Raw genomic sequence first — 13,546 nt, forward strand, 5'->3', positions numbered from 1 at the left:
TAAATTCACAATTCTAATAGTTCCTGAGACCTTTCTCCCTGTGGTTCAGAGATGTGGCCCTACTTTAATATTAGCTAAAATAAAATGTAATTAGGAAAGAAGATCTAGTGATAAAAAATAGCATGTATTCCAAGCAATATGATTATTATTATTAAAATGGTTTGTTCATTATCAGTCCTTTTGGATCATCCATGAAAATGCATTTTAAAATGGACCTATTTAATCCACAAAAGTAGATTTTAAAAATTTCCTGTCATCTACTGAAACACAGAACACTGTGAATTGCACAGAGAAAGTGCTCAATAAATTTTTATTATGAATGATTGATAGCTTAGGTGAAAAGGTTAAATGTAAGGAATAGTATTAGTGGCTTCTGGTCTTAGACCCTTTTCCTGATAATGTCTATGAGGCAAGGGAAGAATGACTTAATGATGACTTCTAGATGTATGTTGACTTGGATCACTAAATATGATTTTAGCATGAGAGTTTTCTAAAGAAATGTTCCTTGTCAAATTAAGGTCTTACTTTGTGCCAGGCACTGTGCTAAGATCTGGGAATACCAATTCAAGAAAGTCCTCCTCCTCAAGGAGCTTAGATTATTATGGTGGAAGACAGTACATCAAAGCAAGCTATAATGAAGAGAGGGAGGGAGGGAAATATCACCTTCTATGTGACAGGCACATTACCTATCTCATGTGATCTTCATAACAACCATGCAAGGTAGGTGCTCTAGCTATCATTATACTCATTTCACAGTTGAGGAAGTTGAGGCAGACAGAAGTTAAGTGACTTGCCCAGAGTCACACACATAGTAAGTGTCTGAGGCTAGATTTCAACTTAGGTATTCCTAACTCCAGGTCCAACATTCTTTCCACTGTACCACCCAGCTGCCTCAGGAGGAGGGAGAAGGATGCCCAACAGGGGAAGAGAAAGTAGAGAAAGCCCAAGAGAAGGGTCAGAAAGGCAGCCTGGAGAACAAATTAGGCATACATGGGTAGCCTCCTTAAGTTGTTCTGGGATGGAACACAAAGATGGAGGGAACTTCCAGTGTAGGCAGGCCAGAGCTGGACTGAGCTTCCAGGTTGGACAGCTTTCTGAGGCATTGTAAGCAAAAGTCCAGGTGGAGAGTCAGGAGTACAGTCTGGAAAGAGAGAGCAAGTCGGTCAGTTGTCAGTATTAAGTACCTCCTACATTCCAGGTACTGTGCTAAAGGCTGGGGTTACAAAGAAAGGTGGAAGAGTCCCTGCCATCGTGGAGCTTAAAATCTAATGAGAAAGACAACAGGCAAATAAATATGTGCAACATCAACGACAAAGGTTGTAGAAAGTGAGACTTGAGTTTGGACTCAGAAGAAGCCAGGGAATTCAGGAAACGGCTCTGGAAGTGGGAATTTGACATACTATATAGAAATTGGTTTAAAAGGAATAAGCAAGTTCCATCAAAAAGGATTTATTGGAGAAAGTCATCAGAAAGAGTTTGGATGACTTCCATTGCTGCAGAAATGGACCCTCAAAGTCACCAAAAGATCGAAGAGATCCCTTTTCCACCTAAATAAAAGAGCAACCTCTGGGAAAGCTTGTAAACATGCCACCATCTGGGTCATTGGAGGTAGCTTCTTTCAAGCTGAAAAATAACCAGAATGAATATGACATACCTAACACTTCAGAATTTAGATTTTTTCTTTGCTGATGAAACAGTCATAGTTGCTGTTCACAGCTGAGCAAAAAGAATGGGAGACTCTGGCTTCAGAGCATTACTGAAAGCCTCTATTAAGACGCCTTTTATTCCTTCAAATTACAGGGTGAGATAGATGGCCTCAGCACCAACCAATCTTCTGGGAGCCTGTGTTCTCAGAGATTCTTGACTTGGCCATTTTAGGAATGGCAGCTAATGGCAGGTTCTCCTTCCAAGGTCATGTCCCATCAGGGCAGCCCTCTGGGTCCAGAGAACACTAGCCCATTCTCCTGCCTCAGTTCCTGATCAGCCACAACCACCAAACTCCTACAATTCCAAGGGTCTTTCATTGTCAGTCTTGCACATCTCACATCTCAATCATTGCCATAATGTCTCCCTTCATTTCTAAAGATTTTAAGACTTGAGTGAACTCAAAAGTAGCTCATCTTCAGAAAAGAGTGGGAGTCTCTGATTTAAGACATCACCAGAAAAACAAATCCAGTCAGTCTAAAAGCAGTGAAGTGCCTATAATGTTTCAGAGAATGTGCTTCCATGCTGGAGATACAAAGAAAAGCGAAAGAGAAAACAAAAAATTCTCACTGGCCTTAAGATGCCTACAGTCTTAATGGCAAAGACATGTGAATAGGTTCACCAAAGAGCTGTACAGAGTAGATGAGAGAGAATCTTTATCTTTTCCTTATGCCCAATTTGAAATTATGTATTTTAAGAAATGGAATCCCATCTTTTACCTGCTAAACATCACTTGGAAATAACAGGGCATTAAAAACTAAAAAAGGAAGTCCACAAAATTGGGGCTGGGGTATAGGAGGCTTTGTAGATAATGTGACCCAGAGGGGCTCCAAGGAAAGGTGGAGGCTGGTGGGAGTTGAGTGGTTGTTCCATCTATCTATCTAGTACTGACCTCTGCAGGTCAGGAACAGCATTGCAGAGTTGGAAGGAAGCCCAGCCTGTATCTGAACAGCAGTCTCTTTAACAGCCTAACCAGGGCTCACCCAATCTGTAGTTAGGTCAGACAAGAGGAATGGGGGAAGAGTCACTGAGCTTCGGTGGCCCTTGGCAGGCCCTTCCGGAAAGTTACCTAGCCTGATCTTCTCCTTTGGGCTCCGCAGATCACCACAAAGTGTCCTTCAGGGCCATAGTTCTGTGCTGTTGCAGGGAAAGAGCACACCAATTACTCCCAACCCTTGGCTTAAATTTCAGGACTTCCATCAAAGAGTTCTGCAAAGGGTTGGACATAAGGCTAAATTGTAATTAATATACAATTACTAACTATGACCTAGTTATGGCTACTACCAGATTTAGTCCCTGCTTCATATACATATACACCCTTGAGCATACTCCCACCTCCATCACCTCCATCCCACCTCCCCCCTCCCCGACACACAGCAGACCTTACCACCGAAGGAGCTCAAAACTGATAGGCTCTTTAGGGGAGTAGAGAGTGCTCTTTCAGTAATAATAGACCTTAATTTTATATATAGAAACATATTTATTCAGTCAGGTGTTGCTACTTATTTTTAGAAGCATTTCTTTATAGATAGATAACTAGCTATCTACCCACATACACAAAAATAGCATTTTTACTTCATGCATTTCCATATAACTTAAGTCCTAGCACATCCCATGAAAAATAATGGCCTGGTTAGCCTAATATCAGTGGGACTCCTGTGCCCCAAACATTACATGGAAAGGTTATCTTGCTGTACCTTCTCCTTTTTTTTGCCTTTTGGAGGGCAGTTGGGGTTAAGTAACTTGCCCAAGGTTACACGGCTAGTTTTTTTTTTGTGTGTGGGTGTTAAGTGTCTGAGGCTAGAATTGAACTCAGGTCCTCCTGACTCCGGGGCCCGCACTTTACTCACTGCGCCACCTAGCCGCCCCTTAACTGTACCTTCTGACAGTGATAATAGTGATTGTGGTAGGCAGTTATCTATTTCTGAATGTTTCCTGAATCCTTAATGCAACAGACCTTCCCACCGATGGCAAAAGGAACTCAATATAGTGTATCGGTAAAGTAAGTCTCCTTAGGGGACAGAAAAAGTGCTCTTCGTTATTTAAAAATATAGTAGTAATACTAAATTTTTATCTCAATTATGTGTTTTGGGAAGTCATTACAGTCCCTTTATTTCAGAGCTATAAATGATAGGATTTTATGTGCCTCAGTTATAATTATGCTTTTTAATTTATCTAAAGATCATTCTTTTATCGAATTAATATTGATATGTTTCTTTTTATTCCATGGGAGAGAAGGGAAAAGAAATTTTTAAATAATTAACTCTAGAACTTCATCTCTAGCATAAGGTTCAACATTCCTCAGTCTCTCACCTGTTCATTGACTTTCTTATATTGTTGCTGCATTTATATTCTGGTATGGCTTTGTGGTGACTCCAGTCCTGTTGAGTTTTAAGGCTTATTAAAGAAATTAATATTAATTTCTTTTTGGAAGGGGGAAGGCAGGGCAGTTGGGGTTAAGTGGCTTGCCCAAGGTCACACAGCTCATAAGTGTTAAGTGTCTGAGGCTTAATTTGAACTCAGGTCCTTCTGACTCCAGGGCCGGAGCTCTGTTCACTGTGCCACCTAGCCTCCCCAATATTAATTTCTTTTTAAAAAAATTAAATATCGAGCAGAAAGACAAACTGACTAAGCATAGGTATCTTTCCCAATTTTGTAGAACTTAGCAAAACATAATGTTCAAGGGGAAAAGAGATGTCTTCCTTCTTAAATCACAATTTTCCTGTCTCCCAAGAAAGGGGTTAATTTCACATGTATTTGAAGCAGTGATTAGGGAAGAACAAAAATGTAGAAGTGATGGCACTAGAATTTCCTAGGGAGTCTCTGAGCTATGTAGACAATCTCAAACTATAAAAACGTATTAGAAGTTTGTGACACGTAGTTGATACCAGCTTGTATCAACTTCTATCAACTGAAGAGGACATTTTTTCTCTCAGAGAATACTACTACATTGTGACTTTTTGTTATAGTAGCTCTAATCTATGTCTGAAGAATAGCTCTGACATCATCCAAGAGGTGGCACAGGAGAGACAATTCCCTTAAAGCTCAACATTTTGGGTCACTTTTTTAAAGGCGAATCTCTTTATAACTCTAGCATCCAGGTCTTCCTTCTCTTTTGTAACTTAGAACTTTTTGAGTCAGTTAAAAGTCAGTAGTTTAATTTCTACAGATTGTGGTTTTATTGGAGGAAAATTACAGATAAAAAAGCTGATAGTATCCAAATGGTAAGTTTCCAGAGGAATCATTCATTTAATGGCAGCAATGATAATGATAACCATGTAGTTCAATAAGCATTCTTCACCTCTAAGACTTCAGTTGGTCAGAAACATTTCTCAGCTGGAAAAACCAAATGGGGGAATATAAGGCTTTAGGATGTGAGCAGCCTGTTGTCTCATTTGCCTCTAAATAAGTGGACCTGAGGATCTAGAGGGGTATCTAAATGCTTCGGATCAGTGCATAGTAACTAAGACTATTAATATAAATGAATATTCTTGTGTCATAGGAGAATTTTATAGAAATTTCTCTAAATATGTAGAGCAAGGAGCTGGAATGACTCAGACATTCTGGCCAACTTGAGCACAATCCTCTCTCCTCAGGATATTATTTCAGAATGGCAACATGTAGTGAAGGAACACATACCTATTTAGGCTTACAGGAAACATCCGCCCAAGGTCTCAGTGGAGAGTTATATAATTATAGACATAGATGAAGAATATTTTCTTTCTAAAAACCTAAGGGGGTAATGTGGTTTGGTCTGTCTAGTCTCAAAAGCTTTCATCTATGCTAATACAGAAAAGAATGTTCCCTAACAATGGCTTATATCAGCAAAGAGAAGGGAAAACATCTGACTCATTGCACCATAAACCGTGGCCATTGGTCAATGAAATGCAGTTTTGATGAGAGTCATCTGTGTCGAGTACTCATGTCTCAGCTGTGGACTTGGTGAATGGATCTTAAAAGAAGCTAAAGTCTGGATAATTGTGTATCTTAGATGATTCCCATTTTCCTGGCTTATACTGTAGAATCTCACTGATATTAGATGAACAGAAGTATTTTTTCTTCTCGGAAAGAAATAAGACAAAAAAAAGCAAGATTGCAGCTGTGACAGGGTATTTGTGTGTGCTAGGCAAAGTTAGAACGCTTTACCCCCTGGGTTTTTACTGTCTACTAGGGAGTCTTCACTGTTAACATATACAGCTTGAATTTTAAACCAAAATAAAAAAAATGCTCATGTCACATAGAATAGAATTTTCTATTAAACCCATGTGTATTTAGAAATTATATTAAAAAGCAGCCCTTATCAGTCATGCCCTTTTGTGTGTCAAGCCCCAGGTGGGAGCCACCTGCATTTTCTGCTCACTTCTCCAAGCTCTATACATGATGATAGCCTCTGATTTGTATTTTTGTACAATCCATACATTATTGAAGACAATTCCAGTACCTCAAACCAGAAAGACAAAGCAAATAAAAATATGATCCCCTATTGGCTGCAAGGATTATGAGTTTTAATTAGACATTTCAATTTAAACCTGTTAAGATATTCCCAGAAAAGAAACCAATAATGTACTAATGTATGATTTGCCCTGAAGACTATTATCATCAAATTCCATGACTCTGGGCTAGGCAATCTAGCTATTGAAGAGGTAAGAGATAATTAAGTATAGTTATTTCCCCTTTCCTTGCTACAAGGACAAGTCCACTGACAGCTTTTTCTAGGAAATGGGCTATAACTAAGCCGTCTAGGGTGGGAGCAGATAAAATAAAATGGTCTGAATCAAATGAGCCTCAATCTCAGATAATGTTCATTTGCAGAATATGGGCAGTGTTGAGTTCAGAGGGCCAGAATGCTGCTTGCATTCAGACCAGGTTTTGCATTCTTATTTGTGAACAGAAGTGGTGAAGGCCAAGCATGATTCCATTTTCCTTTTTCATCCAAAAAGACACTGCTGTGAACCCTGTAGGGCAGAGAGGGGAGAAGAGCTTATTCTTTCAGCCCTCACTAGCCTGGGGGTTGTTGGCAGATGAGCATTAAGTTTGTTTTGCCCAATTCATAAGGAAGTTCCTATAGGAAAGGTCTCCCACAGCTTAAGAGGCACAGCAGAATCAGTATCTTTGTGTAAGTACTGGCTCCACCCCCTGAAAGGTTTCCTGTGAGCACTTGTGCATCAGGATGAAGCATATTCACTTACCTTCAAATATGCTTCCCCACACAATCCACATAAATCTGTTAGTTGAATGATGCTCACATGTCATAATAGCCTATGGGAGCTAGAAGCAGAGTAATTTTCTTGACTTTAAACTTGGCAATTACAAGAATCCTAGGATCAAAGGTGGAAAGCACCTGGTGGTGGAAAGCACCAAAGGTGGAAAACCTGGAAAGCAGATCAGAGTTTTATCTAGCCCAACCCTTTCCTTCTACAGATGAGGAAACTGAGGCCTTCCCAGAGAGATTAAGTAACTTGGTCAAGTCCACACAGATTGTGTGGAGTGAAATCAGGAGTGAAATCTGCAGAAGCTATAAAGCTGGACCTGGAATCAGGAAGACAGGTTCAAATCCAGACTCAGACACTTACTAGTGACCCTAAGTAAGTCACTTGATCTTTGCCTCCGTTTCCTCAACAGTAAAATGGGGATAACAATAGTACTTACCTCCTAGGGTTATTGTGAGGAAAAAAGGAGATAATATTTGTAAAGAGCTATGCAAACTTTAAAGCATTATGTAAATGCTAGCTAATATTATTACGTAGCAGTAGAGAAATCAGCACACACTTTGGCAAATAAGAATTAGGTGTATTGATAATGTAATATGTTTACCACACTGGTTTCTGCATGATGAACAACTGAGATGTATTGCTTCCTACAAACAGGGTGACTGGTGCACATTTTCCATGCATTTTGGCTCAGGCTGAATTGGCTTTAAAATTAGCCACCTTCAGGTAGCCAATCTGACTCTATTTTTTTTTTCAACTTTATTAGTCACATGGTAGCCTCTTTTGTCCTTCATATTAAAAATTCACACGAATTTATTGTTGTGCTTATTCTGGTGTTATTTGTACCTCTCTCACCAATAAAGGGGTCGGGGTGAGAGGTAGTCAACTTTACTTCATGAGAAACACAGGCTCTATCCATGAAACATGATGGTGGGTAAGATTATTAGCTGGAAAAACTCCCATCTCAGAAAAAAAAAGTGCATGCATGCATTGCAGTATATGGTCAACAGGCATCAAAATCTATTTGTTTATCTAGTTTATCACTCTACTTATAGGGGCTCTTCTGGTGTTTTATTCCTTCAACAGAAATGAAGGAGTCTAATGGGGATGTGGTATATGTGACTGACTCTAAGTGATTTTCCTAGTCTCCATAGCTAACCCAGGAAACAAATTCATCATTCTGCTTTCAGAATGCTTCCTGGTACTAATACCTCATGAGTTTGTTATGAAGATCAAATGAGCTAATACAGGCACAGTGCTTTGTGAAGCTAAAAGTATTAGCTAAATATTGTTATTATTATTATTCTAACCTATATTATGTAAATATGTGGCATAGGTATTTATGGAATTACCAGGAAGAGTGACCTGTACTGCACATACTCACAGCACAGACACCATATTCTTCATCCCAGCAAGGGAACATCTAGTAGTGGAATCTGAACCTAGAAGGCCTGGGTACCTACCCAGAGAAGGGCCTTTTTATCGTCTGCAGCTGCTCAGAGGTCCTTAGATTTCCCAGGGGCTCTTCTTTCTCAAATTGCTTTAACTTGTGTTTGGTTTTATTTGGGGGCTTGTGGTCTATGCAGTACTTGACAGTGGCTGCAGCACCACCATTGCCCTGGAAAAGGCTGTACCTCCAAGCTGATGCTCTCATCACTCCATGCTTTGCTTATATAGATAGGGCAGCCTTCTCCCTTCTCACCTGTCAGAAATTCTGCAAATAAAACAAGCTCTTTTAGCATATGTTGACATTCTAAAACATAACTAATAGCATGTAATAATCAGTCTTCTTAATGTTTTCAAGCAAATAAGTCAAAGAAACTTACTTCAGGATACTAGAAATACCCTTAGCCTCTCTGGTCTGTGTTTCCTCACCTAGAAAATGAAAGCATGTACTAGATAAAGCTCTAATTTTCTATGATTCTGAGAAATATCCAGGCTATTGATATTGGAAAAATATATATTTAACCAAACTGAAATAAAGTGATACTATCCATGACATTGTTTAACGAGTGTTAGTTATAGTTCAGATGAAGCAAAAACCAAATTCTATTCTTTTCTGCATGTATTTGGACTGTCTCCTTAACACAGTGTGTGACAATCAGAGAGCTAGGAATTGGAAATGAATTTATGTAAATGATGGTCTGCTGTTTCTCCCATCCCTCCTTTTAGTCATTGTCTCATCTCTAGCTCTTGTGTAAGACTCAATCTCACTGCCAAATAACTTTGTTCCATAATTTGGGGTGCATATAGTTTATAAAATAAGATGGGCATTCAAATGATGCAAGATTTATTTACTGCTAAAATTGTGTTGTTTTTTGAAATGTGATTCTCTAGGCTGAGTTCTTAGCTCACACTTGTGAACAGGATAATCAAATCAGATGGCATTGGCAAGGAGAGGCCAAAGGAGAATAATGGAACTGAAAACAATAAAATCCCCTTCTTAAGCTGGGGACGGGATATACAGAATCTTAGCGTATCTTTCATGCTACTGTATAACAAGTACAATACAAAATCTGTAATTTAACTCTTTATTTTTTTTCTAATGAGTTTATTAATGCTGTGGCTCCTCATCTGTAAAATGAAGGGTTATGCTAGATTAGATGGCCTTTGAAGTTCCTTCTGCTTCTTGATGTGTGATCTCATGAGAACACCACATTGGTGAAGCTGTCATTGTAACCATGTAACCTATGTATCTTATTCCTACCATGTAACCCTTATAAGCAGATAATAAGATGTGATTGTGACAAAAGTTCAGAAAACACAAGGCAAAAAAGAATGTGATTTCTCTCCTACAAGCCTCCTCCTCTCCTCCAAGGAGATTTAATTCTCAATAACAAATGCTGTTAATGTTTTTATTTGAGAAACAAAATAAAATACAAACAAATCACTATAACTTCTAGAAAAACTGAAGTGAATTTTGTCCCTTGGACTTTAGAGGTCACAGGGGTCATATCATGTTTTCTGGCAATATTAATTGGAAAAGTATTTGTGCCTGCTCCTAGAAAACTCATAAAAGGAAGAAACCATAAAAACTATGTAGCATGTGTTTGACATTGACCTTAATTTAGTAAATTAGAAGTTGTTAGAGTGCAAAGATTATGTCTCTATGCTAATGGAAAGTATTTGTGAAAACTAAACACGCCACTAATATCTCAAAATGCAATTAAAGGAGGCAACACGGACCCAGAATTTCCAGAGGACTGTGCTTTCAAGAGATATTCAAATAGGAGATTCTCTTCAAATTAATTTTTAAATGTACTCTAAATATCTGTGGGATTTATTGCTGATCATTTGGTAGATTTGCATATTTAGAAAAGAACTACTGGAAATGGAGCCCCAGAAGTGACTAAGAGTTTGGATGCCTGTTCTGATTTCTGACCTTGCCCAAGAAATCAATAGAAAATTATGGAGTCCTACAAAATCAGAAGGGGTATCTAGTGGAATCATTCCTAATCATAGCAAGTACCCACAATGAACCTATTTTATGATGTAATCATTTTGTCAAGTGCGAATGAGTGTTCCTCACTGCATAGTGTTGATTTTAAAAAATTAATAATATCATTGTTCATTTATATAGTTTCTGCCTTTGTGCTTTATAGTTAGACGAATTCTAATTTATCCTCATTACCATCCTGATGAAGGCAAAGGGTACATATTAGAGCTGCCATTTTAGTGAGGATCAAACCAAACCCCAAAGGTTAAATAACTCCGAGGGGTTAAATTCAGTAAACCATTCATAAAAGCAGCAATTAAAAGCCAATTCTCTTGAATCAGGTTTTCTCTCTGTGACAAGGAATAATCCTGTCAATTTGGTTTGAATTTTTTTTTTTTACTACTTGGATGTAAAACAAAGTGACTTGAAAATTATTTGGCATGACTTGCTGTTTGATGGAATTCTGGGATTTTTACCTGGGCATTTTGGTGTCAAGTCAGCAGTCGAGAGAGATTACAAGGACATATTTACTCATAATACTTTTGGTATCTACAATACCACACCAGTGGATAAGGCCAGGACTGTTTCATGTCTCTCTTTGTATTCCTAGGGACTAGTAGAGTATCTAGCACATAGTATCCATTTAAAAACCCAAGTTCTTATAGTTGGTTGACTGCTTGATTGATGCCTAAATTAATTGTTCATGAAGCATGCTAGCAGTCATTTGCAAGCAATGTTCGTGGATATTTTGATAAAATAGATATTTGATAGATTTCTGTGGATATGAATGATATAAACTGATTTGAACTCTAAATTTCTATTAGGTAGCATTTCTGTACATGTACAGTTCAGTAAATTTCTGACAGCCTTTAGCATAGCACTTTGCATGTAATACTTGGCTAGGGCTAAAATTTTACCAAGTCATGTTCTTCCTCGATTGATAGAGATTGTATACCCTCCATATTTTTCTTATTCAAGGTGGTTTGGTCCATGTTTCCCCCATAGATTTACCTTTATATAGTGCATTTTATGTTGATCTTTTACCATTGACCAGTGAGTTGCATGCTGGCATTAGTGCATGAGAACTGAACCATTGAAACCATCAGGGACCTGAGAGATCATTTAGTCTAAGCCCTTCATTTTACAGATGGGGAAATTGGAGCATAGAAAGCTTAAGCCACTTACCCAAGGTGGCACAGATCATCACAAACTGTGTTGGGACTAGAATTCAGGTTTCCAGGTTCTCCTCCATCCTGCTTAATAAAAGTCCCTTCACTCGTGTGTCTGATTCTGTGTAATGCAGAATTGATATTCAGAATGATAACCCAGAGATGAGAAAAATTCTCCTTCACCAAAGAAAGATTAAATTATATTCACTTTGTTGTACTTATTCTTTCAGGAAAGTATGTATTATAGAAAGAGTTTCAGCAACAGAAATTGGAAAAAAAAAATCTGACTCAGTTGACTAGATTATTTAGCTAACTAATCATATTCAATCCAATGAATATTTATTAAGCACCTACTGTGTGCCACACGCTGTGTACTGAGAATACAGTTAATAAAAAGAAAGTAGACCCTGCCCTCCAAGAGCTTACAATCTAAAGGGGGAGGGAGTCTACAAAAAGTCAGGAATGAGGGAGAGGCACATACAGGACAATGGGTGTACCCAGCCCAGGATATTGTTCTGTAGAGTTGGAGCCAAGCAGAGCAGCAGGTGCAGGTCCAGTTTCTGGCTGTTATGAAGGAAGGCCTTGGGCGGAGCTTGGTGCCCTGCTCTGTAGCCCTCCAGTCCAATGGTGCCCTTCAGGGCTTGCTAGCAGCCGGGTGGTGTGTTTAGAAGTGATGAGGAGCCGTTTATTCCATGGAGTTGAAACCAGGCAGAGCAGCAGATGCGAAGTGGAATCAGGGCTGCTCATATTCCCTGAACATTCTAGTTAATTAAGGTTATATAATGATCTTGCACATTCATAATGATGACCCAAAGGAGATGAAAGATCCTAAAGTGCCTCTTGCGACATCAAGGAAAGTCAAACTTAGATTCATTCTGTTTTTAGTAAAATGCATTTTGTTGTATTCTCCCTGTTTGTGGTAATCTGTTCATGATTTATAAGAGAATTTCCTATGAACTGCAATATTTATCCAAGTAGAACACTCTATTCCTTGATCAGGTTGGGGAACAGAGAATTGACCAGACCTTGAATTGCCTATTTGTCCATTAAGAGCGTTTTCCCAAATTCTGGATTGTAACTTGCCCTTTTCTTTTCCTGGATTTCAGGTCTCATTGTGCATGAAGGGGCAGCAGTTTACAGAGTGTTTAAGCGCTGGAGGGCAGTTAATTTGCACTGGGATGTATTAAATTACGACAAAGCCACAGACATAGAAGAAAGTAGCCGAGGAGAGTCTTCAGCGGCTAGGACATTGTGGTTGCCACTGACAGCTTTGCGAAATAGAAACTTAGTTCACCCAACACAATTAACCTCACCGAGATTTCAGTGTGGCTATGTACTGTTACACCTGTTCAATCGAATGAGGCCCCATGAAGACTTGTCAGAAGATAACAGCTCCGGGGAGGTTGTGATGAGAGTGACTTCAGTGTAACGAAAATGTAAGGATAATGCACTGTGGACCGTCAAAACAGCATTTTGGAATGTAGTTGCAATGAATGGTGAAACCATAGCACTTCTAAAAACATATATGAACTTTTTAAATTTATGCTTTTTATATGAACAATGGAATTGCAAATACATTTTCTGAAAAAAAAAGTCCCTTTGCTCTTTGTTTTCTGATTTATGACATCCTTTTATAAGTTGGTACTTGGAATCATTTGAAATATAATTTACATATTATTAGTTGACACAATGAAGAAACTGATCCTTGCAGCCAAAAATATTTTTCTTGCTTGTTTTAAATATATTTTTACCAAACTTTTTTTGCTCTATGTGTAATTTTTCAGCTTTGCAACTGAGAGAGAAAAAGACATATACTAAATATACAGACATACATTACAGAAACTATCAAATAAGGAAGTCAGATGTGCATTTGTATGCACTCTGCAAGTACTCTTTCCTCAGGTTGATGGTAGTAGCATAGTGTGCATTTAGAGGTGATACGGTATCATTGTGCAGAATTAAGAACGCACACGTGCTTTCTAACCTTAAAAAATACTTGCCACTGAATTGAGTTAAATATTAATCTC

The 13,546-nt window shown here is 38.5% G+C and overlaps 1 protein-coding gene across 1 annotated transcript in view; it reads left to right on the forward strand.

Moving 5' to 3' along the window:
• MARCHF11 (membrane associated ring-CH-type finger 11) overlaps positions 1-13,269 on the forward strand; it is a 139,013-nt gene extending 125,744 nt beyond the window's left edge. Inside the window, exon 4 of the mRNA XM_069101395.1 lies at positions 12,626-13,269. Coding sequence (XP_068957496.1) covers positions 12,626-12,948 — 323 coding nt within the window. The 3' untranslated portion in view covers positions 12,949-13,269. The remainder of the gene's footprint in view (positions 1-12,625) is intronic.
• The last annotated feature ends 277 nt before the right edge of the window (positions 13,270-13,546 follow it).

This window comes from Petaurus breviceps, unplaced genomic scaffold (genome assembly GCF_028583685.1).
Source record: "Petaurus breviceps papuanus isolate PSGF00001 unplaced genomic scaffold, PetGlider_PUasm1.0 47, whole genome shotgun sequence".
Classification (NCBI taxonomy): domain Eukaryota; kingdom Metazoa; phylum Chordata; class Mammalia; order Diprotodontia; family Petauridae; genus Petaurus; species Petaurus breviceps.